We start from the raw sequence: 27384 nt of genomic DNA on the forward strand, positions 1-27384 counted from the left end.
CCTGTCATCAATGCCCATCACGCTGTGCGACTGAGTTCCAAGGAGGCAAACTCGCTTTGGGGACGTTCAGAAATATGGAATGGAGGGAGGCTGCAGCTGCATTACGTGGCTCCAGATCCAGATGTCCCATTTGCGGTGACTTGTAGCTGTTCCAGTAATGTTTATTTGCTTTCCTGTATACTGTTCACCTTCTGGAGCTGGAGTCAAAGCTCTTATTTCAATAAAGCAATTTTTATTTTCAGGACAACCCCTCACGTTGTGGCAGGCTCACTGAATACAATGGCCTTTGGGTTGCAGGACAGGGGGCGGTTGGGGTGTTTGCAGGGTTCTAAATTAAGATTAAATAAGCAGCTTCTGGGTATCCCACATACACCAACCAGGAACTACCACTGGAGACCGAGGAGCTGGTACATAGCGTGGTGCATATCTAACTTTGACATAAGATGCAAACTTATTATTTTGTCCATTTATTAACCTTTAAGCTTTACATGTCCTATAGATTTGACCTAATATTTCTAGATATTTGCAAAAGTTACATTCACATAGGTGTGTTTGTTTGCCATCAATTTGTCTGGACAGCCAAACGTAGCTCCTGGTAGCTCTTTGTGTCAAGCCAACCAGTCTCTTCTATCCTACAAGCAGCGGTTAAATAGCTCTTGGCTTCCCTCAATTTCGAACCCTGTGGTTGAAATGTGCTGTGGTTCGAACGTGTTGTAACTCTACATGTGCCTAGATACCGCTGGACTGTACAGGTTTGGGGCTTAGACAAGTTCAGTGTTTAACAAAAATGGGTCTAACCATAAAGTACAGAAGCTGCAATGTGCAATCAGATTAGGTTCAAACAGTTGGGGGGAGGGGCCCTGCAAGTCCTGCTGAGGGTCTACTGCCCCATCCGGAAGTGCCCAGGAAGTGTCTAGCTGTTGGTCTGTGGAACGCTGCCTGTTTCTGTACTTCTGAACTTTTTCCTGCTTTGTGCCGCGCTACGGAGCCGTCGGCAAGAAGAAGCGCCATCAGCGTGGAAACTTTCTTCTACTTCAAGTAATTACTGACATTTTTTTTTTAGCACGGACCGTTGGACTTGTGCTCAGTATTACACTGATCGCGTCCACTTTTTGAATTACGTGCTACCTCTGCTTATTCTGTTTTCCAGCTCCTCCCTTTGTCCCGCACACCGACACAGCCAAGCCATCTTAAGCACCAGTGTGCGCGCGCGCGCACTTCCGGATGTGCCCAGGAAGTGTCTGGCTGTTCAGCGGTGCAGTGGGTAGGTGGGGCTGTCCAACTTGTTACTGTGTTAGGCGTCTTCTACCATGATTTTCTCATACTTGAACATGCATTCAAGCTGATGTGCAGTGATTTAGCGATATTGCACTATAGATTTCAGTAGTGACGTACGGTCCTTAACTTTGGACTGCAATAAGTCTGTGTGTGTTGCATCTACACCATATTTTCGCTCCACTTATCAAGCGCCAATTTGATTACCTTCATGCAAATATCGCATTAATTATGTACAGTCTCTTCTTTTGCTAACACAGCGCTTATTCCTCATTGTTTATCTTTCATTGTACTTGTACCCGTTTTGCGATCATGGTTGGGAGCCTACGTAGTGGAAAATTTTGAACGAGAGGCGAATGAATTCTAGCCTCAATATGACTGCTACCATTCAATTCCATGCTTCATACGAGAAGGAGGGCGACGACATAATTTATCTCCCTCTTTCTGATTATTCTATGCATGGTGAACATGTTATGGAATCAGAAACTGCTCCCTACAGTCTTCAATCCCTGGCTGTGGAACGAAACGATAGTTTGAACCCAGCCGCTGTTGTAATGTTGGCACAAACAGATGACAAAGATCCAATTTTTCCCGGCCAATTTGGTTACAAAACGCTGATTGCATGCGCTTCTGGTCCAATGTCCACTGCTTCTCTGGCATACAAAATAAGCATTTTCACATCAGGGCGCCCCATATGGTACCTGCGTTTCTATCCTGTCACCGACTGTGCAGGCTGAATGGAGTAAGCGTTGTCGTGTATCATTGGGACGCTCTTCTCCTAGGTCTGTTCTCCCCTCGGGGGTGTAAGAAATTTGTCTCCATAATATTCATGGAGGCCATGTTGGTCACCTCACCCCATTTCCACAACCTCCCTGCATCACCTCTTTCGAAAACTGATTTTGGTAATAAGGCACTTGATAACAGTTTCGCCGCTTCCGGACCATGTACAAACCAACTCTGTGGACTGTCAATGATCAGACTGTAGGCCCGATGACTCGAGGCTGATTCGGCTGATCTGGTGATCACTCGAATTCTCAACCTTGACAAAGGGCACGAAAAGACATGTGGAGTTAAGACTGTATTAAACATCTTATTGGGGATTTGACTGGGAAAATGAGCCAATTGGAGGGTTTCATGCTCGCACATGCGATTTTCAGGTTGAAAAAATGGTGACGTTAGACTCACTAATTGAAAAAGTCCATATGCCTCTGCAAATAATTACTAACCCGAAATCTACTCAAACGTTGGACAGTGGGAAGCTTGGGAATACGGCATTAAGAACTTATGCTCAAGCAGCTTCTGTTGGAATTACTGAAGACTGCGCTGACAGAGGTTTGGGTGCTGTCCCGCTGCTTGAAGCTGTAAAACTCTACTCACTAAAGTTGGATGATGTATTTAGATTCCTTACTACTGAAAGGAATCATCAGGGGATCAGAAGTCACAGCGAATCAAACATTGCTGTTCAACTAAACACTATTGAAGAGACCGACGCGGTGCAAAACAGCCCTTTGCGGCTCATTGAGGTCATGGAGGAGCTCGAAAAAGTCGATACGTCTCTTGCAACACCATATGAATCTTCTTCTATGAACAACGTATCTGAATCTGATACCAGATTATACTCTTGCAAGCTCAAGCGGGCTCATGCGAGCTCTGAAACGTAACAACATAGTGAAGACCAACAATAATTTGCTAGCAAAGTCTCAAACAAAAAAAATCCAAAAATTTACCAGACGTAAAACTCTGCGATAAAGTACTGGTTAACAATCTATTACCCCATTCCTCCAATGATGATCCAATTATTGACTTAGACCAATTAAATGACGAATCGGAATTATTGTTAAACCTGGTCAAACGAGAGGAAACATGGGGGAAAAAAAACCCAGTAATGCAACAGGCATAAAAATCAATAAGGTGGTCCCAGTTACATCAAGCGTAAGCTCTCCAAACATAAGAATCAAGGCAGCACCGACGCATACTATGGCTCTACGGATAAGTCTACCCAAAGCCAATTGTTGCAATTTTATCCGATTTCATGTATAAAAAAAACGGTGTGGGAACAAAATCCAGCCGAGTGGTGTGGCACTGTCCAAACCACCAACTTCCGACTCATTTGAAGAACCAGCCTCTTTGGGTCCTTCAATTGATGGCCGTCATCCTGTCAAAGAGGTGGTTATTAATAAAAACTGCATACTTGCTGGAGATTCCCCGGCGGACTCTCCAGCTCATAATCTTTTATGTAATGCTCTGAGTCAATGCTTAGATTTGCCCCTAGCTGGGCCTTTTCCTAGGGCACACGTGGAGGTGAACATCGAAGAAACTGAGATCTCTACTGACATGCCCAATATATTAGGATGGACTAGTGACCTGGCTAAGAATGTGCATCAAAGAATAAATCGCTCGTTTCTTTTCAGTACATTCAAATACAGTACACAACTGAGGACCCTGATATCCCATGATATGTGGATTCGCCTCTCTAATCGCAACAATCATTGGATAATTTGTGGCACAGTAATTTAACATCATGCTCTTAATATGGTCACAAAGGGTGGACTTTAAAGAGCAAGGTCTTTCTGAGTTTGTTTCACTCAACAGAAGAGGCTAATGACTTCCTTGATGCTCCCTTGCCTAGTATGGCTCAACTGTTGTCATAGGATAATGCAAATTCTGAGACCACAACGTCCAACAGCGTCATAATACCTCAACTGTCAGCCTTGGTATCTAATGCTGGGACCCTAGCGTGGCTTGCTCCCTTGCTTGCCACCATATCCAAAATTGCAAAAACGGCTAAGCAACCGTAGCCCTACACTCCTTACAATTACCTCATGGAATTGCTGTGGGTACTTGAACCTAACATCTTGGCTTGATTCTTCAGTATGATGAATTACCTGCTATAATCATTCAGGAAACTGTGTATTCACTTGTTTATTGTAGATGGTTTCACTACGTTTTCCCTCCATGCAACGGTAGGGGTGGTGGGGAGATCCTCTGTGGGGACTTGCCATTCTACTGAACAATGTCAGGCCAAAGCTAAGGTGATCTCTTCCCAAAATGACATTTTGGCAATCAAATACATCCAGTTGAATGATTCTGCAACAATTTTCTTGATTATATGTATTTATTTTAATCCTTTAAAAAATACTCTTGATGATTTTCTTGATTCTGTAGATTCAGTACTGGAAGCCGCTCTACTAAATCCTTACTATCATATTATTTTTGGTGGAGATTTCAATGCCTCATGTAACTGTTCGTTGCTCACCAATTCTAATCTTGAGGGGGTTGGCTTGAGTTCAAACTCAAGGCGCAGAGGGGAATTATGGGTCCAATATTTTGACCATTGGAATTGTCACTTGGTCAGTTTCCATTCTGGCCCCTCCACTGTCCCCTGGAAAAGGGGTGTGACCTCCTCCTGCATTGACTTTTTTTTTCGTATCCGCGAACTTGCTTGGTATGGTAAATCCTGTTTGGATTCGTCCCACTTCTTTTGGTGACCATTTTCATATTGTATCCATTAAGGCACAGATGCTACCTTTTTCTTGGCGCTGATAGTCTGATTGTAGAATACACTCTGTGTTCTTGTCCCCCAAGTTATGTAGATATTTAACTTACCTAGTTAACAGACGTTCAGCGAGTCTACGATCACAAACAACTCGGTGTCCTCCCTGAAGAAAGGGAAACATGGAATACACACATAATCAAAACACACGTATATGAGCTGGCCCAGGCAGCCAAGAACGATGTTTGGGCACACAATAAACCATATAATGCTGAAATAGCCAAACACAAACGTAGTAAAGCTTTAATTAGGGCAAATATGTCTCAAGATGATTACACTCTTAGGAAACATTGCATCTTACAGACTTATAGGAACCAACTTAAAGTGAGCAAACACCAAATCCACTGTGCGGATAATCGAAGACTGCTTACCCTGCTCTGTAAAAGACATGCGTAATATATGGTCCATTTTAAGAGGTACCGTTCAACCCGATAGTTTGAATATGTTTTCCTCCATCTCTGCAGATGTTTGGCAAAAATTACATTGCAACCAAATTCCGACTACCCGTGTCATGTAAATGTTGGCACTCAGGAATTTAAAATTCTATGAACACGGATGAATTTTCATTCCCGATTGAAGATATCCTGTGGGCGATCGGATGATTGAAGAATTCAAAGTCTGCCGGGCCTGATGGAATACCGCCCTGCATTATTAAATCCGGTCCGAAATTTTGGGCGGCTGTTCTACACACCAAATTTGACTATATTTTACGATCGAGCGAAATTCCTTTATCTTGACGGAATGCTATCATCATCTCCATTCACAAGAAGGGTGATCCTCATGATCCGGCAAATTTCCGTCCTATTGCCCTGATGGATTCTGCTGCAAAGATATTTGCCATTCTTCTGCTCAAACATCTGGAAAGATATATGTTCGAAAATGAGATTCCAAGTGGGTTTCAGAAAAAACATGAGTACTTCACCTAATGCTGTGGTGATAGCTCACTTGTTCTCGATGTCGCAAACATCTGATACAGGTACGATTTACATGGCAACATTGGATCTCTTCCGCTTTTGATGCAGTGGGAAGAGAAATATTGTGGCTTAAGCTGTTGAAGTTGGGTTTCCCACGCAGACTAGTACAGTTGATCTCCCTATTACATACAAATACATCTTTTCAAGTCTGTATAAATCAGGAGGGTGTCATTACTGATCATATCCCAACCATGATGGGTGTAAAGCAAGGCTGTAACCTCGCTGCCGCACTTTCTAACCTATACATATGTGATATTGACTTACTATGGACAGACCTGGCTATGTACCCGGCGAGACTAGGCAACTTACCCTTGCATTGGCTATGTTTCGCTGATGACATCAACTTGATTGATAGAACGCCCTCTGGTTTGCAGCTAAAACTAAATGCTTTCTACAATTTTGCGACTGCCCACAATGTACAAGTGAACTCATTAAAATCTAATGTCATCGTTTTTGCCAACAGAAAGCCTTTTAAATCCTATTAATGGACCATGGCTGGCCAAATTATTCAGCAAGTTAAATCGCTACGTTATTTGGGCTAACATCTAGCTGATTCTAACTCTCTAAAATCTTGGACAGCGGGACTTCCCAGATGAGAATTCTCTTTAGGAAGTATGGAAAAATGTTACTACCTGTCCTAGATTGCTATACACTTAAAGTAGAGCCTACTTTATTGTTTGGCCTAGATTTGGGTTTATTAAATCTAGATGAGATCCTGAACAAGATACAGGGACACATTTGGAAAGTAACTTTGGGAGTAGCCCTTTCTGTCCCGAACTTTATAGTTCGGCATGAACTCAGGCTTTTGTCTTTGTCTGCAAGATGCACATGGCGTACGTTAACCTTGTACGCCAAAATGCTGGCGCCATCACAAAACTCTTTGTATCAAGATCTCAACGAGCTTCTGATGGCTCAAAAGGTTCCTTCGTTCGTTTTATTTGCTCGTCAAATGAAGGACGTTCTCACACCCAAACTTGACACAGGATGATCGAATGCTGGGTCTTCCGAATGTGAAACTTAAATTGTATGAAATGGACTGGATCAAAACTATCGATTCCAGTCATACATATAACATCTATAGGGTATATAAAAACATCTGTCCGTTCTTTGTACATACTAAAGTGTCCATGTCCTAAGGTACGTCTCATTTACTTGAGGTTTAAACTAAACCAATTTCCGACTTTAGAGCGTGCTAATTACAAACTTTCATTATCAGAACGCAAAAATTGTTCATGTCAATTTTGTCTTGTACCTACTCACTCAAGACGAAATAATAAAACATCTAGTCTTGTACTGTCCTTACTTTGAAAATAAGAGTTGAGCTGATGGGTGGCTCATATCCTGAACTTACGCTGGTCGCCCGCCAGTCATTCTGGGAAAGATCTACGAGAGGGGAATAGTACACGGCTTTTATTGGCATTGGGTAGATGTTTGTTTAAATTGGAAGAAATGCTGGTGAAGTTGAATCAGACTCGGTGTCGTCGACTTAAATTGTAAACTGGCACATTGCATTTAACTTATGTTTTTAAGCAGATGCTTGAACGCGAATTGTTTATTTTCGGCATCCTTAGCTGCTTTGACAAATGATGCATTACTTGTGTTTTATGATGTTTATTTTATGTTGAGCTCACAAATGAATTTTGCTTTATTTAACAGTTGAAGAACCTAAAGCATATGTTGACGCTATGTATTTTAAAAGCATCTTCTTTTTTATACTCTAGGTTTTTGATGTTTGTAAAGGTTTCATTGTGAACCATATGCAAAACATAATTACAAAAAAGTGGACAATTAAAAATAAAAAACTGCCCTCCCTTTGCTGGGCATGGGCAGGATACCATTTAGAAAGTACAGCAGCCGTACTGTGAAGCCAGATTCAATCCGTGATGTAACAGAACTATGCATTTCATCATAGTCGAGCAGTGCTGTGCTCGCACACTGTACAGCCAGATTCAAGCAGTGCTGAACCAACATGCTGCCATCCGTTAGAAAATACAGTAGCTGCAATGTGCAATTAGTCGAATTGCACCAGTGCCATGCTAGCACTGTGCAGTCAATACACGCACTGTCAATCGTTCCGGAAGTGCAGCAGATGTACTGTCCAAACTGTCAAATGCAAACAGTCTAGATGTAAACGGTACGGTTTAGTCGGGCAGATTTAGTGCTGTACCTGCAGTGTGCACTTGCAGTTAGATGTACTAAGGGTTGTAAATGCAGCAAACCGTTTTGAGCAGTGTTTGTCCTTTTGTACCGCGCAACGCCGGGGAAAGTTTGTGCAGGAAGTCCTATGCGGGCATCTTTATTATGTGAATTCTAACACTAGAACAATAGAACTGTTAAGTAAAAGTCGATGCAGTCTTTAGGAGCTGTATACGTTAATTTGAATATCTATGGTCTTAGAAACGTGTTGCAACGTGTGCGAGTTTTCATTTGCCAGTGGGAAGGCTTTGTACACAAGGCTGCTCGCATCATGCTTACTGCGTGCCGACCGTCCTTTGAAAGGACCAACAGAAAGCGTATAGTTTCTGGCTTGGCAGAGGTGCATCATTTAGATGTCTTCTCCTTCCCAATTGACATCTGTTGTATTTAGTGTTTTACCGCGCACGCAATGGCAGCTCAACATTCTTAATTGGAATACCATCGCGTGTGCCCGGTAAATGACAGTTGGACAGGGCTTTAAGTGGGCCAGGGCCAGCTGGGGCCAAGCCGCGGCAGGCTCCGAAATCTTGTTTTGAGGCGGGGCACTGCAGGGGCTCACCAGTCTCCCGTGGCATCCCCAGCCACTACATGACAAGGATTTTTTTCTAAAGCCTGAAGCTCTTGCTCGTGTGAAAAAATGCCTTTCATCCATAATGGTGGCGCCGCACCTGTGAGGCATCCCTTCAAGCAAGAGATGGCCGTGGGCCGGCACCACCATTATGGAGAGAAACGTGAGGCCTCTGGAAGCAGGCCTCTGGAAGCAGAGACCTTGTTTTCTAAATTCTGAAGCTCCCGTGCATTCGGGGGAGTTTGTCTTTAGGAAAGTCCTCTGCTTCCAGCGGCCTCACCCTTTCAGCCTTAATGGTGATGCTGGCCTGCGAGGGGCAGCGCAACCATTGAGGCTGAATAGCGGAGGCACTGTCCCCTGCCAGGCACCTATAAAAGTAAATAAATGCAGAGATACAAAAGGCTGCCTGGCAGGGGTGCCAGTAGCCCATTGAGTCGGGACTCGTCAAGGGGGCGTGGCCTAACGGGCCAGCAGGTGACCTGCCGCCGTTGGGCCATGCCACCTCAATGAGCCCCGGCTCATTTAGCAGTGCTACTTAAGGCACTGCAGTTGGCCATTACCTCCAACGGCCATTCACTTTCCCAACTACCCTGGATGTGGGTCTCGCATGGAGTCTTGTATTCAATACATCATATGCTTTTCATTACGGCAAGACCCTAACACCAGGCACACGTGAATCAATCACTGTCCAGTAGACCCAGGCGACCTCGGTAGTGGACAGTGAAAACATCAATGCAAGCATAGTTTCTAGACGGAGCCAAATTCAATGTGGGCATGGTGCTGACGCGCGTTGCCCCTCATGATTCATTTAGATGAATCATAAGGGGCAAAATAATGAATGTACATTACATGTACTTACAATCTTATACGATCTATGCTGCTTGGTTCAACTCAGCTGGTCTGACCCATCCGTGGCTCGGGCTGTGCTGCATCTGTCCCATGCGGCACGCAGCTCTGCCCACGGTCCATATATACAATTGTTTTTGAGCCAGGGAACTTTGCACAGCGTTAGGAAGTAAAGTCCAACTGCAGCATGAATACGTACTGCGGGATCATACCTCTGGCGCCCTGCCAGGATCCTAACCAAACGCTTTACTCTCGCTGAGCCCAGAGGGCTGGTGTATAAAACAAAGAAAAATGTACGTCCCCCTGCACCTCCGTGTAGGCCAAATTTACTTTGCACTTGCCGAGTGCCTGCCTGCACCCTCTCTGCAGTGTGCTCTGTACTAAAAAAGGAATGGGGTGCGGCAGTGCCCCTCCCACCCCCCCACCACCCGCTCACTCAGAACTAGCCACCACTGTCTGCAACCTACAGCCCTCCAAAGGTTTTGGACAGACTCCTTTAATCCTGCACCATTCACTATAGACATGGGCCCTCCTGAACTGGAGGGCCCAGGGGCATAAGCTGGGAGGTGGGCAGCACCTTTCAGGTGCTGGTCCAATTATCATGCAGGTGTTGGGGGTGGGCCCACAACACAAAAGGTACCCTGACTTCTGGGCATCCAAAACGGCGAGGAGGTGACACGGGCAGGTGACAACAGGTAGTCCCTGCCCCTGACACCCCACATCAAAGGCCCCGCTCCCATCGGGACGGATGCAGAGACAAGGGGTCTTTGATGCATCAAAGGAGGCTACCTTGCCCTCAGGCCAGTTTTGACCTTGAACTAAGGCGGGCAAGCTAGCCCCCAGTCATCTGTTCCCCCTGTCCCGACAGCGACTGGAGCTGCAGGACAGCGATTTTAAAAACCCTCCCTCCCACTAAATAGTGCTAAGTCTGACGTATAATCAGGGATCAAATAGGACAGGCACTAATGGTAAAATAGAAAAACCCTCAAGATAGGACAGGCACCTAATTAAAAGACCTAGGGTCACAGGAACAGGCAAACTAAAGAAGTTATCATAGAAATCAATAAATCTAAATAAGTATCTAAATCACAAGGGCAGGTTGCCAAAACTTGGGGAATTTGGATGAATGCCAAAGCTTAGGAATGACACGCCAAGGAAGAAAAGGCATCAGATAACCTAAAAGGCAAACGCCCCATAAAGCAAATCAAGGATCAAGTAAATAACCAAACAACAAAGTACAGGCTGCCAAACTTGAAGTAAGTTGATGAAAGGCAGAGCCCAAGAATCCACTACTGAGTATAAGAACCAATAACGCCTCACATCGGGCCAAATCCAAAAGGATCATGGAGCATAAAGAATGCCGATACATGCTTCAGAACGAGGAATAGGTGCATGAGAGGGGGGGAAAGGCAAAATGCCCCAGGGGAGCCCAGGACACTCATAATTGAAAGCCGCTGCAGGCAGAAACACTGCAGCATTCGGAAACACTACCACGTTGTCTTAATGTCTGCAGCGGCTTTCGCTTGGAGTCTCCTGGGCTGCCCCGGGTTGGGGGAGCCCAGAGGACTCCACGTGAAAGCTGCTGCAGTCACAAATACGTTCTTGCATTTATAATTTCTGTGACTTTCCAACCAGGGCAATCACAAATACTTTGTATTTGTAATTGCTGCGCCTTTGCTTTTTGGCCACATTTTACGTTTTCTGTGCTTCCCTGGGCTTGGGGACCACCAAAAAAATCGTAAAATGAAAGTGAAGGCTGCCTCCTCAGCTCATGTTGAGCTCTGCTGTGGCTGCAGTAAGCAAAAGCTCCCAGTAGGGGGCTTTTGCTGCTTTAGTGCCGCCATGGCAGAGCTTAACATGAACTGAGTAGGCTGCCTGAAATGGCAAAATGGATGCTCCTATGTAAACTCTTTGAGCCTCGTTTTCTCAAAAGTTTACATAGGAACGTTCATTAAAAATGTTTAATGTATGTTTTGGATTATTGCCAGTCTTTTAAGGCAGTAATATTTTTGAGCACACTATTCCTTTAACTCATTGAATAAAAGGCAGAAGCAAATATGTTTCAACCATGCTACTAAGCAATCTTTTTGTGTAGGGATTTGTGTGCGAATGATTGAGAATGCTGGTCCAAAATGAGTATTGTATTGACCGTTTTCGATCGTACCCCTGACAAGCCATCGGACGTCGTCTCAGGTTATCTGTCTGCTCGGGGAGTAAGTATGATATATTTATAACGCGCCTAGACACAAGTGTGTCAAGGCGTGACGAGGCAAGGGAGGGGGAACAAGGGAGGACAGACAACGATCATACTAAGCCAGGTGTCATTCAGATTGTGCAAGTGCATCGGATGGGGGAAGTGGGAAAGTGCGAGGGGGAAGGGACAGTGCGGTACATGGGAATAGAATAAAACAATAAGTGAAAATAACGGCCCGCAGGTGGCAAGTGCAAGGGTGAGTACGGACATCAAGTGCTGGTAGTGGGACTGTAGGGGTAACCGTCCCCAAGTATGGGGGTTGCCAGGCAGTGCAGGAATGTGTGACTGGCAGGGGAGGGACCTGGGCTTAGGATCAGAGTGTGGCCAGGTCGCCAGTGCAGATTCAGTTTCAAAGAGAAAAGTTTTGAGGTGCTTCCTGAACCGCAGATGGTTCTCCAAGTTTTAAGGGAGGCAGGGAGGCTGTTCCAGAGGGAAGCCCCATCCGAAGAAAGATCTACCACCAACTCGTTTGTATAACATCCCTTGACAAAACAATGAGCTCCCCGATACGCCCCCCACCCCTCTCTCTCTGACCGAGAAATGTGCATCTGGACCAGATTGCTTTGGCTTGAGAAAAATGTCCATGTATCTCTAGACAGCGACATATGGCTAAAAGGGATGTCGATATAGCTGATTTTACCTCCTTGCATACTCCAAAATACATGTACTGCTCTGCTGTTGCAGAAGATTCTGCTCCCTATTTATGGGAAAATACAGTTAAACATATGTTTTTTCCACCACCATTTACCCTCCCCCTTGGCCTACTTGCACATACTGCTCCTTGTCCCCCGTTTTTTCGCCTTCTCCCACCCATCAATTTCAGTGTATTACTCTTACTCAGTAGTGCAGCATCATGATGTAATGTGTTTTTTGTTGCAGGCATCCTGTCTGTGCGGCACTGCTCCCTGCCTGCTCTGTGGCTGCTGCCCTTCCACAAAGAATTCTACCATCACCCGCCTGGCCTTCACCATGTTCTTGCTGATGGGCACCATTGTAGCGATCATCATGATAATTCCAGGGGTTGAAGTGGGCCTTCAAAAGGTGATTTTTATATTCTGGAGGGAGGGTGGGAGTCTGGCACTTTGACCATAATAGTGTGCACTGCAAGCATGTGCCTTGAAATGGACGCAATCTATTTCCATCTGTTCCTTTTTTTTTTAATTACCAGCTAAAACATGAAATGTACCTCTCATTCCAGTTTGGTGGCATTTTTGACTCTAGTAAATTCAGGTAAAGTATTACCAGGACACATCATCACTTTTGTTCCAGGCTGTTTGCCTAGACCTATCATGCTGTCGCCTAGACAGGATGGGTGGCCAAGGGGGCCACGTTTCATAACAGTTGCATTGTTCTTGCATCTGTGTTCATGTAGTCTAAAATGAAGTAGATGTGTTGGTCACATCTAACAATGCTATATGTTTTTGCATGTTCTGTAGCCCATCCAACTAGATATGTGGCAGGCTTAACCACACCTCTATGGGCCTCTCTATGGAACCAGCCTGAATGGATCTGCTTGCTCACGCTTCAGGGTAGTTTGTTTGGTATTCAGACCAGGCACAAATACTGCACTAGAATGTGATGTTGTTGGCACTTCATGAACTCTAGTGCTTCCTTAACCAGCACCTACTGTCGCTTACAATAGTACTGTTATGGTTAATAAAATGCAATTTGAAGGCCAGATAACCAAGATTCTAAATGGCAGAGTTCTGTTAAACAGCGATGAATGTCAGAAAGCTGTTATCTGAAGCGGTTATCTGACCCATTTGCTTTGTTTCAGGATCTCTGCCATGCAATGTACCAACCTTGTTATCCAGGCCCATTTAGACATCTGGCACCCTTGGGCTTCCATTGGGGCCGGCTACCAAAGCTTTTACTGTATTTTTTGTTCTGTTTGTCCATTATCTCGTACTGCATTTGCGAGCATTCCGCTTAGAGCCTCATGCTCAGCCGAACAGTGTCTGCCCAGTGCTGTGAACAGAGTAGAAGGTCAGTTGTAACTAACTGTAAGTTGTCCTTTCACCAAGATCCCCTGGTTCTGCGACACCTCGACGACCATCCATGGATCTGTGAACTGCGACATTGTTGTCGGTCATAAAGCTGTGTACCGCATGTGCTTCGCCATGACCGCGTTCTTCTTCCTGTTTGCTGTGATCATGATCTGCGTGCGAAGCAGCCGAGATCCAAGAGCCTACATTCAGAACGGGTGAGCTTTGCACTTCTCTTTCGGGGTATATAGGGGCAATGCAGTGTACTCTTAATCTTGAAGATTGACTTGCAGTAAGGAACATACTATCACTTCTGGCATTTTCCTCCTCTACAAGAAATGATATTCCATTTTTAGTTGTATCCGTTGTCTGGTATTGTTTAACCCTCAGAGTCCCAATAGAATACAATTTCTTCTTTCTTGAAATACACAGCCTCTTGGAATCCACCTTCTCGCGAATTAATGTAATTTTAGTACTTCAGGAAATGTTATAAAACACCTTTTCACGTAACAGCAGGAAGGTGTAAAGGTGCGTAAAGTCACCAGCTTCTAGTTTATTGAAACTTTTTTGTTTTCCTTGTTCACCTCTGCCTGCGGCATCTCTCTGGCTAGCAATTGTCTTCGAGCAGCAAGAAACTTCCCTGTGAAAGACCTTTTAAAAACTGCTAAGTTTTTATCTAAAAAATAAACCCATTATTTTGCAGGATAGTTCAGTCTGTGAACTAAAGGCAAGACTATCAAAATGTTTTGCCAAAGTGACTGATCTAAAAGGAAGCTGGTCAGTTCCTTTTTATACCTTGGAGAATGGACCGTTTTATTTCTTGGCATCTCTAGTGCATCAATGCAAAACCAGTTTTAGCACAAGAGATGCAAGCCTTCTGATCGACTGTGGGGTGGGCCTTAAACCACATGAACCCCTTTTTTCACGACATAATCATCTAAGTTTTTACTAGGTTTTGTGATTTTTCTGTTCGTACTTTTACAAAAATCCCATGCAATAGCATGTTTATGAAATGAACCATTTCAAAACAATTTTTTGGTGGGGTTTATACATTCCATATTTTCTTAGTTTTTCAAAAATAAGTGAAAGCAAATACGTTTCTTTAGTGCATTTTGTAATGGGTGTTACATTTCTTTTGTTATGGTTTCTGCAGTAATCCCCTTGGTGTAAAGATCCGAAAGTTCTGGCACCCCAAAAAGATGAACATTTTAATATCTGAATAGATTAACCGTTCTCCCTTTACTTTCTTTAGTGGTTTCTGTACTTTTTTTCCGTGAAATCTAAGAAAGGTTGAAAATGAAATGGCACTTTTCTGATCCTGTCTTTCTTCCATCATGGTCCTAAGCAAGTGCTAAATCTGTATATTCCTCTGCTTTTGTACACATGAGTAGATGCTAGTGAATTATTGTGTCTGATATGCTTGTACCTTCTAGAGCCCACAAATGAGCCAGTTCTCGCTTTTTTTCTTCATGCCCCATCAGCCCTCATTAGGCTAAAAAATAAACTACACTTAAATCAAAATGGCCACGTCTCTGAAATGGCCAACATTGCGAGTTCAGGCTTGTCACTTACCTACATCACGGGAGCTGGGATGAATCTTAATGCGGCTCTATCGCAGGATAAATAGAATTTGTGCATTTATGCTAGAAGAAAAACTTAAATAGTCTTGTCTTTTTAAATTTCATGCGTTTCATGCTCCACTAGGTTAAAATTGTATTGCACGGTTTAAAATCGGAATCTGAAAGTGTGGGCCAAAACAGAATGAACATCAAGTATTTTCTGTTTGTCAACTATTAATACAAATTTCAGTTAAGCCATGATCAGTTTCTCACGGGTGACAAAGTTAAACGTTGGCAGGCATTGGCAAACAAGCCAGAGCCCATCTTTCTACAAAGTAGACTCTCAGGGCCACCCAAAGTGGTATTTGCTTGTACTGGTGCCTTAAACCTCCCCTTTCCATAATATTGTGGCATGTGAAGCAAAATGCATGAATGCATAAATAAACTGTTTGTTCATTTGCATATACATATGGAATTCACTGGAGTCAATATATTTCATACCAGTTTGCATTCAAGCTCCTTTTGGTTAAAATAGTGCTGCATGTTTACTAGTCTACATATGGTTTCATATTTGGGACTTTTAGAAATGGAATAAGGTGTTTCTTTCGGTGCAACCTTTTGTTTAACCATTCAAAAGTGTATAACATGCCAGTCATGAACTGAAGCCCATAACTAAAACTAGGCAGTAAACCACCAAAGGAACGAAAGAAGAGGTCATGTTGCAGTGTTTAACTCCAGCCACAAACCCCCAGATGGGGCAAAGGAACCACAAACTTTATTAGGAAACATGCGAGCACTGTCTGGAGTTTCATATTGGTAGGTCCTTTTGCAGTATAACATGTTGGCAATTATCTATCCGTGGGCACATTGGACCATATGTTTATGGTTGCGTTAAATTGAGACCTTATTGGGACAAAGTATAGAGCATAATCCCAAAAATCCTTCCTTTACAAAATAGGGACTCTTGAAGGACCATAACTTTTTAAAATCAGAAGTCCTGCAAAATACTCTAGATATAAGGAAAGCAAACTCCTAGGCCACCTGGATATGGCATAGTTAAACATCAAGGCTCAAAGGAATTGAGCTGCTCTAATCTCCATGTGCCATGTGGACTTGAATGATCTTTGTCAAACTGGGCACAGTTGAAGTTTGTTGCTCCTTCTTACAAAGACCCCTGCCTGACCATCCTGGTGGATGGTGGGATTGTTCAGGGGGGTTCGATGCTGCCATGTGCTCGGTAATGCTGGGTGGTGTTGGGCATGCCCTGTTCCTTTAGAAGCTCTTATAAATGAATTAGTTATGAGGTATGGTTGTGCAACGCCGGTAGCACCTGCATGTTCTGCTCCCCTTTAAGCGATTGCCGAAATCCTATCCAAAACCACAGCAGGACCCAAACTATGACTGAAAACTCAGCCGTAAACCAATGGCCTCACAGGGTCTCCACACACAAATACACAAGACCTGTTTGGTTAAGAGTCTTCCACAAGGATTTATCCAGGGTGTGGGAAGCAGAAAGGGGACAACCCATATGGAAGGACTAACCACCCCCAATTGCCACATCAAAACTGTAAGCCATCCTCGTGAGCAGGGCCCATCAACTAATCTCCTAACCATTTGCATAGAGAAGCACACTGGGTTTCCCTTAAGCCTTAGAGGCTTGAAGCTGGGGTGTCAATGTCCTATAAAAGAAAGGACCTCTGACCGAAGGCTGAGCGAGTCTGGGAAAGTGGGTCGTTTGGGGATAGCTGGCAAAGAGTGCAGGAGGCTGGGGTGAGATAGTGACCACAGGCGCTAGCAAAGGGAAGTAGGCCCAGGAAATTGGAAGAGCAAGTTTGCAAAGGTGGCTCTGGTTATAGACCTGTCTAAGAAGGTGGTAAGAGGAACAATGGAAGAGGTGGTGAAGAAACCAGCCCTTTTATATAGAGGTGCCTAAAGAGACGGTGGTGAAAAATGAAGAGACATTAGAATATTGGGATCAGAGCGGAGAGGTGAAGATGAGTATTGCCAGGCAAAGGAGAAGTAGGAGTTGACAAGGAAAATCAGGGGAAGAGCAAATGTGCAGGAGGATGATTCTGAGAGAAGATGTAAGCGGAAGCCTGTGATAGTTGGATGATTGAACCGAGGAGAAACTTTTAGGGTGCAGGTGTGAGGATCAAGGGGGAAGAAATTAACAAAAGATGATCCTCCAGGTGTGAGTTTGTGGCGAAATGTCTGGTAGAAATTGAGTTGAAAGGCATAGACCAAAGTCCCTTGGAGAGAGGAGATCGTGAGAGACCCCTCGTGAGAGGCCATTGTGAAGGCATTAGGATGTGCTCCAGTCTACCTGTAGCTCTGGGTCTTCATTTAAGGCAAGCTCCAGCATGACACTAACTACAGAATTAATCTGGCAGACGTACCCCTCCACCTCCGCTGGTACTGCACGTGAACATCGCCAAGGAGATTATCAGAGACTGTGTCTTTGTTATGGATTGAAATGACAATATTGGGCGAACTTTATTTTAATGGGAAAGTTTGTTGCATTTCAAACACTGAGCACATACCCCCACATTTGTTACGTTAATCCACCAGATAGGCCCATTACACAGCCCTAATAAGAAGTGAGTGAACCTTTTACTTCTCTGTAGACCCTTACGCATACTTTGGTGCATGACCGTCCTAACAGTTGTTCATTTTATGCACTTTTTGGCCCTAATGAAATATAACTTGCTTTCGTAAGACCCCTTAGTAAAAAGCTGTTGGTAAAAGCTGTACATGTCTCATCCTTCTCAACTTCTTGGCGGCTTTCAAAAATCCTTTTTCCCTTGATACTACATGGGATCCTCTAGATGCTAATGTTTAGTGTAGATGCCCTGACCACTGCCTTAAAGAAAATGCCTAAAACAACCTTTTATATTTTCGGAATCCCTCTTATGTTACTCCTTTGTCTCTTAGCCACACAAATGCGTGTGAAATGTAGTTCTATTGGGCAGCGTTCATAGCATTTTCTGCTGGATTGTTATCGATGTCCCTTCAATCCGGTGGAAACTTTGTATCCAAATTTCAGGAATGACTGGGTATAACTAAGCAACTGCGTTACCTCTAAAATGATTCTTGGCACAAAGGTTTGGGTAGCAGCATAGCACAGAAAAGAGCACCTGGTTCAAAATCTGCATCTGCGAGGTTGTCTAGTACGTAAACAATGCCACATTGACCTATATTCTCTCCTTTTCCAGTAAAATGTTATAATTACTATATGCCTTGTCGAATGTGAATTTCGGTGCACTTAATTTTAGTTTTGCAGAGTCAGAACACCATGCAACCTTGTAAATTTAGCAACAAAATACCTTTCTGTGCATTGAAGTAAAGAATTGCTAAGCAGGAGGGAACAGCAGCTCCTGGGTATTCGCCCTCAGCCCCGTAAATTGTGGCTTTCTCTGGTGATCGAGGCCCTAGCCCATAGCTTGTCACAAAAATCGAACACTCACATAAGCAAACTACTTTAGTGTGCATGACCCATTGTCCCCCTTTATACACATTCCCAAAGACACAAGTTAACGGCACATAGGTTTGTTTATATAACACCAGTGGGTGGTTAATAGTAACTTTTGGTTGCAGTTGGTGTCTAGCTAACCATCTCAATCCCTGCTTTTTTCAATAATAGACAAGCTGTGGTATCCAGGGCGGGATCCCTTCGAATGGTCTCAAAGGGGTTGCTACATACAATGCATTTCATGAAGTAGCATAACTGGGAATGAAGCAGGGTTTGCTGTCTTAATTCATCATTTTCCAGCATGGGGGGTCTTACATGGATTTCAATGCTCATGAATATTCCCCGTCATCAGGCTGGGAATCCTCTGTAATAAAGCAGTTTAAGCTAAAAACTGCATGTCGCTTATATATCCTATTGCTGTCACTTTGGGTCATACTGCCCCAGCCAATTACATCCGTCCTCCTAAGCATCACCCCTGGAGATCATCTTCAGATTTGGTCTCGCACGTAAGTGGCAGTAGGACGCAAGAGGGGAAGGAGGGAGGGTTTGCATGTAAATCCATGTAAGACCCATGCTGGAGAACAAGAGTTACAGGCAAGTAATTTGAACATTCTGGAGCATGGGGGTCTTGCGTGGATGCACATGCTCATGAATACAATTACACAGCAGTAAACAATCACAACCACAGGAGTTGGCAAGTCTCAACAAAAGCAATACACTTAACCCTGTAACAGACACCCCTCATGCAAACAGGTTGCGAAGCACTGCTTGTCCGAAACGACTCCACCCTGGAATCCCTGTCGACACAGAATCTCGTGAAGGTGTGTGCAGACCTCCACATAGCTGCCCTGCAGATGTCCAGCAGCGGAACACCAGAGAGGAACGCCGTCATCGATGCAATGGCTCTGGTGGAGTGGGCTCTCGACCGGCCTGGCAACAGTTTGTTGGCCAGCTAATGGCAATGCATGATACAACCGGAGAGCCACCTGGCGATTAAAGCCTTGGACAGGGCCTTCCCATGCCCCACAGGTCCAAAATGAATGAAAAGCTGCGAAGTCTTTGAAAGTCATTTGTGCGTGCCACATAGAACTTCAAAGCACGCGCAACATCCAGTGAATGCAAAGATCGTTCAGCAGGTGAAGAAATGTTTGCAAAGAAAATCTCCCATCTGCCTCTTTCTGTTTTTGTCCCTTCAATGGTCATGCAAACTCCTTACTACTCTCCCCTCGCTCCCCTCTTCACCCCTCCCCACTTGTATTCACAGATGCCACTCGCCACCAATCTCCTCCAAGGTAGTCTTGCTGCTCTGCTCCAACGTCCTTCCACGTGTGGTTTCTTTTTTTGGGGTGGGTGGGTGGATTTATGGGGGTCTGCATCCACTCCATCTGGCCTCAGCTGAACAACCCATACGCCCACTAACTGTTGCAGGCTTTTTATACCTCTCCTTTCCTGTGAGATTTGTTTCCTCCCCTTTCAATTTGCTTGTTTATTCACTTGGTCTTTTGGGCCACTCTGATCTTGCTTTCCCCTTTTAAGTGGTGCCACAACGTTGGGCAGCTTCAAAATGTCTGCTTATCCGATCCGCCTTTTCGTTTGTAGCATTCGTGTTCGTCTCTGCAACAACCCACCAAGTCACTGAAACGCATGACAGAGACATGTTGAGTTTCTTTTCACTGTGGTTATGGTTTGAGGAACTCTTGCTGCTGGTTCTGTGCCCTTTACGAAGTTGATGTATCCTTCTCCTGGAGCATGGCAGCTTTTAGCTGCTTCATTGCTTTCTGGCACCTGGAGTCCTGAAATGATAAAAACAGAATTCTGGCCAGCACAAGGTATTTTCGGTGTTGAGCGATAGATGGCGGTACCCTCCACTTTGAACAAGGCAAGTACAGGGGAGGCGGGAGGAGTACAGACTGTGGGCCTCCCAACTCCTTCACCCCGCCTCTGTGGCAGGAGAGGTTCTGGTGAAAGCTCAGATAGGCCGCCTTCCCCAGGTTAAGAAGGGTCCCCTAGGCCCTCCTGACATGGTCTAGTCCCAGTCACAACAGGCAGATGTCAGTTGAAAGGGCAAGTAAATGGATTAAGGCAGGGTTTGGTTGAGAGGGCAAGCAGATATATTTTGGGAGCTATGTGCCGTTCTTTTGGAAAGCAATGTATATCTGAGGCTCTGGGTTTAAGTTGTGAGTTTACATGATTTGAGGTGTGAGTCTTGTAGGATCGATCTGCCTGTGTGGGAAACACTTGACTTCATTCAGGACTGCTAGACTCTTTCAAAACCATAACTTTAATCATTATGTGCTCATATTTGCACTAATATATTATACTATACGACAACCTATGTATTTGTATTTGACATTGTTTCTTTTTTGTAGTGTCTGGGATTCATACGTGCTTTGCTTTCTCTAGGTTTTGGTTTTTCAAGTTCCTGATTCTGGTTGGCATAACGGTGGGGGCCTTCTACATACCTAATGGAACCTTCACAACTGGTAAGCCAGACTTTCTACTTGGGCCGTGGGTGCTTCCAATGTCTACACTTCATTAAAACACCTACCAACTCTGGTTTGTAACTGGTCAGTCCACCACTCCTCCTCTTTTTCAGAGTTTTAAATTCTTGTTCTTTACTCCCCACTGCCTGACCATGCTAACTCGACCACCGTTATGGCCCTATTCAGTCACAAAATAATGTAATTGACTCAGCAAACGATGGTCTCCATTCTATCATTTTAAACATCCAAGACTCTCCTAATACTAAACAAAAACAAAAAAATTATATATATATATATATATATATATATATCTATATATCTATATATATATATATATATATATATATATATATATATATATATATATATATATATATATCCCTTACTACTGAGATGTGTGCTGTTTGTGTCTGAAGTGGAAATACTGGTACTTCTCCCTAAATTCATCTTAATAAAAAGACTGCTCGAGTTGTTTTTTTTTTTTTTAGACAAATGTAATATGCGACTTATGACTGCAAATTTTTGTGGCATTATGGCATAATATTGTGATTGTTCTTATACATTTCTGGGTTTTACAGTAGCCCATAAATGCTTTTGAAATGGTTCTTGGCCTTGATCTTCTTTCTTTTCTCTGTAGTCTGGTATTACTTTGGCATGGTCGGTAGCTTCTTCTTCATCCTCATCCAGCTGATCCTGCTCATCGACTTTGCTCACTCCTGGAGTCAGGCCTGGCTGGAGAGAGCCGAGGATGGCAACACCAAGTGTTGGTATGCCGGTAAGTATGGCTTGTGGAGAGACATTGCCACCTGACTTTGACAATTAAAGTCACAATGTAACTTTGTGCAGCACCTCAATGATGTCCAAGATGTGGGTGGAACATATAGTTTTCCGGTCATCATTGTATTAATGGTTTCTTTCCATAGTATTCCGTGCCACCAACTTTCAGCTCCAAAGTATTTCCTCACAACTATTAACTCGTTTATTAAACAGATGCATGAAACTCCTCACACCCTTCTCTGCCAACTTTCAAATGCATGTGGTTGTCAGGGAGACTGCATTTGAACGAGGGCAGTATTTTTGAATAGCAAGGAATCTCTACTTGCCCATCCTGTATTCAAAAGTGAATGATTGACTAACCACCTCCAAATCAGAAATCATGTAAAAGGGTCAAAATATCCCACCTATTCTCTGGTTTTCTGGCCCTCATCCATGGGTCATCCAACTTTTCCAGAAGCAGGGAGTCTGGGAGTCTTTTTTTGATTAAGTTCTCTCCCTTACCAAGCAAATGCAGGAACTTTCTAATCCTAGTACCACCTCCCATATGCACAAATGCATATTATCTGTTATTTGGCAGTTGGCCTCGAACCGCAGTGAGTTTAAATGCCCTTTATAAGACCGTAGTCTGAGTTGAGTAGTGGTGAGAGGTGTGTATTTTATAGCCTGATCGAAGATGGGGACCTAGCCATTCCCTACCTAATGGCTCGTGTGGGGTGGGTGCTGTTAAATTGTCAAGAGAGACGAGTTTTGGGAACAATTGGACCAAATATTTTGTGGGACTGATCTGTATTGTACATGTGGTGGCGCAATTGCCAAGAGTGATGTATGTTTAGTGTAGGGTGTAGTCAAAAGTGTGTGTCAAAAGAGGTTGTGTAATGCAATCTAAGTTAGGAGCCCTTGTGAGGCATAATGAAAGTGTGGAAAAATACAGACTGTGGCATGAATGAAACCGCAATCTAGAGGGGGAAAGCCTAGGCCTTCAAATTGTGAGTGCGACAACCCACAGTTGCACGATTGAAATGGCAATCTAGGTGAGGGGAAACCCAGGCCTTCAAAATGCAAGTGTGGCAAAAATACAGACTGGCATGGTTTAGTGAAGATGCCCCTTACCTGGAAGTACACGTTGATGGCTAGTGTGGCATCCTACAGGGCTGGGGAGTCAGGGCGAACAGGCAAACTGGAGTGGTAGGTGCTCAAAGGAAGGCACCCTTTGCCAGTGCACTGCCCGGGCAAGGCTGCCCTAGGAGAACGCTTCAAATACGGTGTTCCAAACCCGTAACACCAATAGGGCTCATCGAGGATGGGCAGTGAGCGTGGGGGAGGTGGAGCCTGGGGTCTGGATGAACAGTGGAGGTGCGCTAAGGGGATTGGATGCCCCAAAAATGAACTGATTACCTGCAAGGGCTTTCAGGGCTGCTCGAAACCTGTGATGACTGACTCCTCATGGTCTGCGGGCAGGGAAACACTGCAAGTATGTCCTAGAAAATTGAAGTTACAAACTATGGCGTTTTCACTCATTGACTATTGTAAAAGCCTCTAGGTAGGACTCCCTAAATATGTGATTCACCAAATCGTGCTAATTAAAAACAGGATGGCTGATATTGTGGCCGAGTGCTTCCTATCAAATCACGGCAGCTCTGAAAGCTCTCCTCCTCTAAGCAAATCAGATTTGAGTTCAAAACACTGCATTCTGTGGAGCTTATTAGAAGAGTGGACCATAGAGTAAAAAGATGCACCACTTGAAGGTTGAAACCCCCAAATGAAGTGAAACGGTCTACTAAAACTTTCAAAAAGAAACGTTTCTAATTCAGAACTCTGTCAACAGAATGACACTCTGGAACAATCTTCTGATCAAGCTACATAGTGGAGAAAACCACATTGGGTTCAGAAAACCGTTAAAGGCCTTCCTATTTAAAGATTTGCTGACTAGACCCCACTCTTATTCCTTTCCCAGATGCCGATTTGAAAGCCTTTGCATCAGTCTATAGCAAATGGCTGCCTCCTGGAACATCTTGCAACTTGAAATCGTTGGTGTGGCAAAACCCCTTCTTCCATAACATGCCCTTCACACAGCGTCTTGGTTACACAGAGGCCTGTAGCATCTTGTCAGGAAAGACCACCTACAACTCTGCAGCCCTGTACACCCCAAGAATTATTTGCTCTTACTGTTATGTTAGGTTAATTTCTTAAGCGCACAGTCGTCCGAAGGCATCATGGCGAGAGAGAGAGAGAGAGAGAGAGATCGATCAAAGTAGAAGGGAACATGCCTAGAAGAGTGCAGTTTTGAGTGCTTTCCTAAAAGCCAGGTGATACGATAATTTCCTAATCTGGAGTGGTAGTACATTCCATAGGTTGGCCGCAGCGATGGAAAAGGCACGCCACCTATCCTAGTATGCCGGAACCTGGGTACTGTAAGAAGATCAGCAGTAGAAGAAAGCAGTTATCGAGAGAATTTAGATTGAAGAAATGTGGCTCCTTGAGAGTGAAGGGCACAGTGAACTATGCACAGGGCCTTAAATCTGATGCGCTGGCTGACCGGCAACCAGTGAAGGGAGCGTAGCACCGGGGTAATATGGGCTCCATATGGGGTGCCAGTTGCCAACCGGGCTGCTAAGTTTTGTAGACTCTGCAATCGCTTTATAAGGCCCATTGACTGAGCCAAATACAGTGAGTTGCAATAATCTAGGCGAGATGGAACCAAAGCCGCAAAAACCAGAGGGCGGAGACGATCCGGGATCATAGGGAGGACCCACTTCAGGACCTTGAGTTGGTAGTGGCCTGCCTGGCAGACCAGCTGTCACTTGGTTCGCCATAGACAAGGAGGCAGAAAGAATGACCCCCAAGTTTTTCACTTTACCAACCGGGATAGGGAGAGGACCAAGAGTGGAGGGCCAGAAAGCGGAAACCCAAAGGGAGGGATCGGGGGGGGGAGGGGCACTTGGCCACCAGGACCTCCGTCTTGTCTCTGTTCAATTTGAGCCAATTGCGGTCCATCCACTCACCAACGGCCATCAGGCAACTCCGAAGGCACGATGACACCTCAGTTCGATCATGATCTAGCCGATCAGAATCTGGCTCTCGTCGGCATAGGAGTAGCAATCGAGGCCATGGGAGCGGATGAGACGCACCAAGGCCCAAGTATAGATATTGAATCAGAGACAAAGACGAGCCCTGTGGGACACCACAAGTGAGGTGACAGGGGGTGGAAAGGAAAGGTGGCATAGAGTCTGTGTACGATCAGCAGGAATTAAGTGAACCAGGCTAGCACCTGCCTAGATATGCCTATCTGGGCAATGCGGGATAACGGGATGGAGTGGTCGACCGTGTCGAACGCCGCAGATAGATCTAATAGGATCAGGGCCCCCACCCCACCTGAATCGACCAGCCTGGACATATCCTGAACAGATACTAACACACTCTCAGTGCCTCTGCCAGGTCTAAAACCAGCCTGTGCAGAGTTGAAAACTTTAGAGGATTCAGGAAAAGAAGAAAGTAGCGGTGCAACCAGCAGTTTGAGTAATTTTGACAAGAAGGGGAGCAAAGAAATAGGGCGGAAATTAGCTAGGACAGTTGGATCGAGTGAGGGCTTCTTCAGGAGCGGAACAACCCCTAGCAGATTTCAACTCAGGTGGTACATTGCCCGATTGACATGAGTCATTTACAGTAGTTGTTAAAGCTGCAAGAAGATCTGGTGCAATTACTTTCATAATATCCACTGAAATAGCATCAAACGGAGAAGAGGATTTAATTTTTGGATAGCTGCTAGTACTTCTTCTGTGAAAGATGGAAAGGTGGACCATTTAACAATGTTTTCTAATGTGATGTAACATTAGGCGACCTGCTCACATTATCAGCGGATGTAGCTAGTAATTTAGAGATGTTAGTCCGGATAGCGTCAATTTTAGTAAGAAAGAAGTGAGAAAGACCATCACATAGTTTGTGAGTTGGTTTAACCCTAGAAGTGAGCGAATCCAAAGATTTGACAACAGAGAACAATGTTTTTGGCTGACACAGAGCTGTTTCAATCTTGGAAGAGAAATAACATGCTTTGGCGGTTTTAATATCCGCCAAATAAGTAGAGACATATTTTGTAGATTTTTCTGAGAAGGGGATCCTAAGATTTACGCCACTTGCGCTCGGTGTGTCTCAAGGTTAGTCGCTGTGCTCTGAGTTGGTCGGAGAACCATGGTTGCGAAGGCAGTCTGCGGCATTGTATCAGTTATAGAGGGGATATTGTGTCTGCCGTATCCTGAAATATCTGAGACAGCCGTGACCGGGACATGGGTGATGCAGAATTGCACCGAGAGGCTATCCGTGCGCATGACTCTTTAGTGTTAACCGAGCGCATTGAGCGTAGCCACACTTTAGGTGCCGGGATCTTGGTTGGTAGATTAGAAGACTTAAACATACAGGTTAGCAAAAAGTGATCAGACCAGACCAGTGGTTGAATGGCACTAAAGCAGAGTAAGGATTCCTTCGAGAAAATCAAATCGAGAGTGTTACCCAATTTATGTGTGGGACCTTGCACTAATTGATGTAGTTCGAGGTCAGATATGCTATCGAACATGGAATTTGTGTCAGCAGGTCTAGGGGCGTTCTAACCTACTCCTTGTCATCTTTCAGGTATGTGCCGTGGACTGTGACAGATATTTATGCTTACCTTTTGTACCCATGGCATCTTCACTATTTTTCTACCCCCTCTTTTGCCCTTTTTGGTTTTGGTACTTTTTGGTGGTGTAAGCCATCAAATTTCACCAAAACATTGCTACAAAGAAAGGGGTTCTAAGAAGCAGTATTTGTCGTTGACATGACCACTTGAACTGCTGTGTCATACATACAATGGCCAATGCACAAAGTGTTAACGTCTGTAGTACTACCCGGATGGCATCCAATAGCAGCTTGTTTAACATATTTTTGACCAACCAGCAATACTGCCATGTGTCTGTGCCTTTTGCTGGAGCGGTGTAGTGATTTCAAAGTAGACTGATGCAGGCCTCCGTTTTCTTTTCAACTTCCCAATGGTGGAACGCACCGCATTGTTCATAGATGTCCGACCAGCCAGGACATCTGCAAAATGTGATATGGGGCATCCCTGTGCTGCCTGAAGCTTCCACGGGTGTTGCTAGTGTCGAGAAACATGTCAGTGTGGTGTCTTCAAACTCGCTGCAGTGCAGACACCAAGGCTCGATGTGAGGGCCGTGTTGGCCTGAGTTGTGTGCTCCCCGATGTCAGGTGAGGCGACCAAGTGCTTTATCGAGGCTATTGGCTTGGAGATTCTTTCCCCTACTTTTGCCTGACGGTTTGGCGCCAGCAATTTTCTTTTAAATTAATTTAAATGAGTTGGGTGGAGTGTGATGCACTTGATATCCTGCACTGCGAATTTAGTGCCAGGAAGTGCTTTGTGCCGCAGGTAGTGGTTTGTGGTGACCCTGGCACACTTGCACA

The 27384-nt window shown here is 44.5% G+C and overlaps 1 protein-coding gene across 1 annotated transcript in view; it reads left to right on the forward strand.

Moving 5' to 3' along the window:
- Positions 1–27384, forward strand: part of SERINC2 (serine incorporator 2) — a 308632-nt gene that overhangs the window by 184654 nt on the left and 96594 nt on the right. Inside the window, exons 2-5 of the mRNA XM_069623045.1 lie at positions 12546–12707; positions 13691–13869; positions 21083–21162; positions 21800–21937. Coding sequence (XP_069479146.1) covers positions 12546–12707; positions 13691–13869; positions 21083–21162; positions 21800–21937 — 559 coding nt within the window. The remainder of the gene's footprint in view (positions 1–12545; positions 12708–13690; positions 13870–21082; positions 21163–21799; positions 21938–27384) is intronic.

Source organism: Ambystoma mexicanum, chromosome 11, assembly GCF_040938575.1.
Source record: "Ambystoma mexicanum isolate Mex_15411 chromosome 11, UKY_AmexF1_1, whole genome shotgun sequence".
Classification (NCBI taxonomy): domain Eukaryota; kingdom Metazoa; phylum Chordata; class Amphibia; order Caudata; family Ambystomatidae; genus Ambystoma; species Ambystoma mexicanum.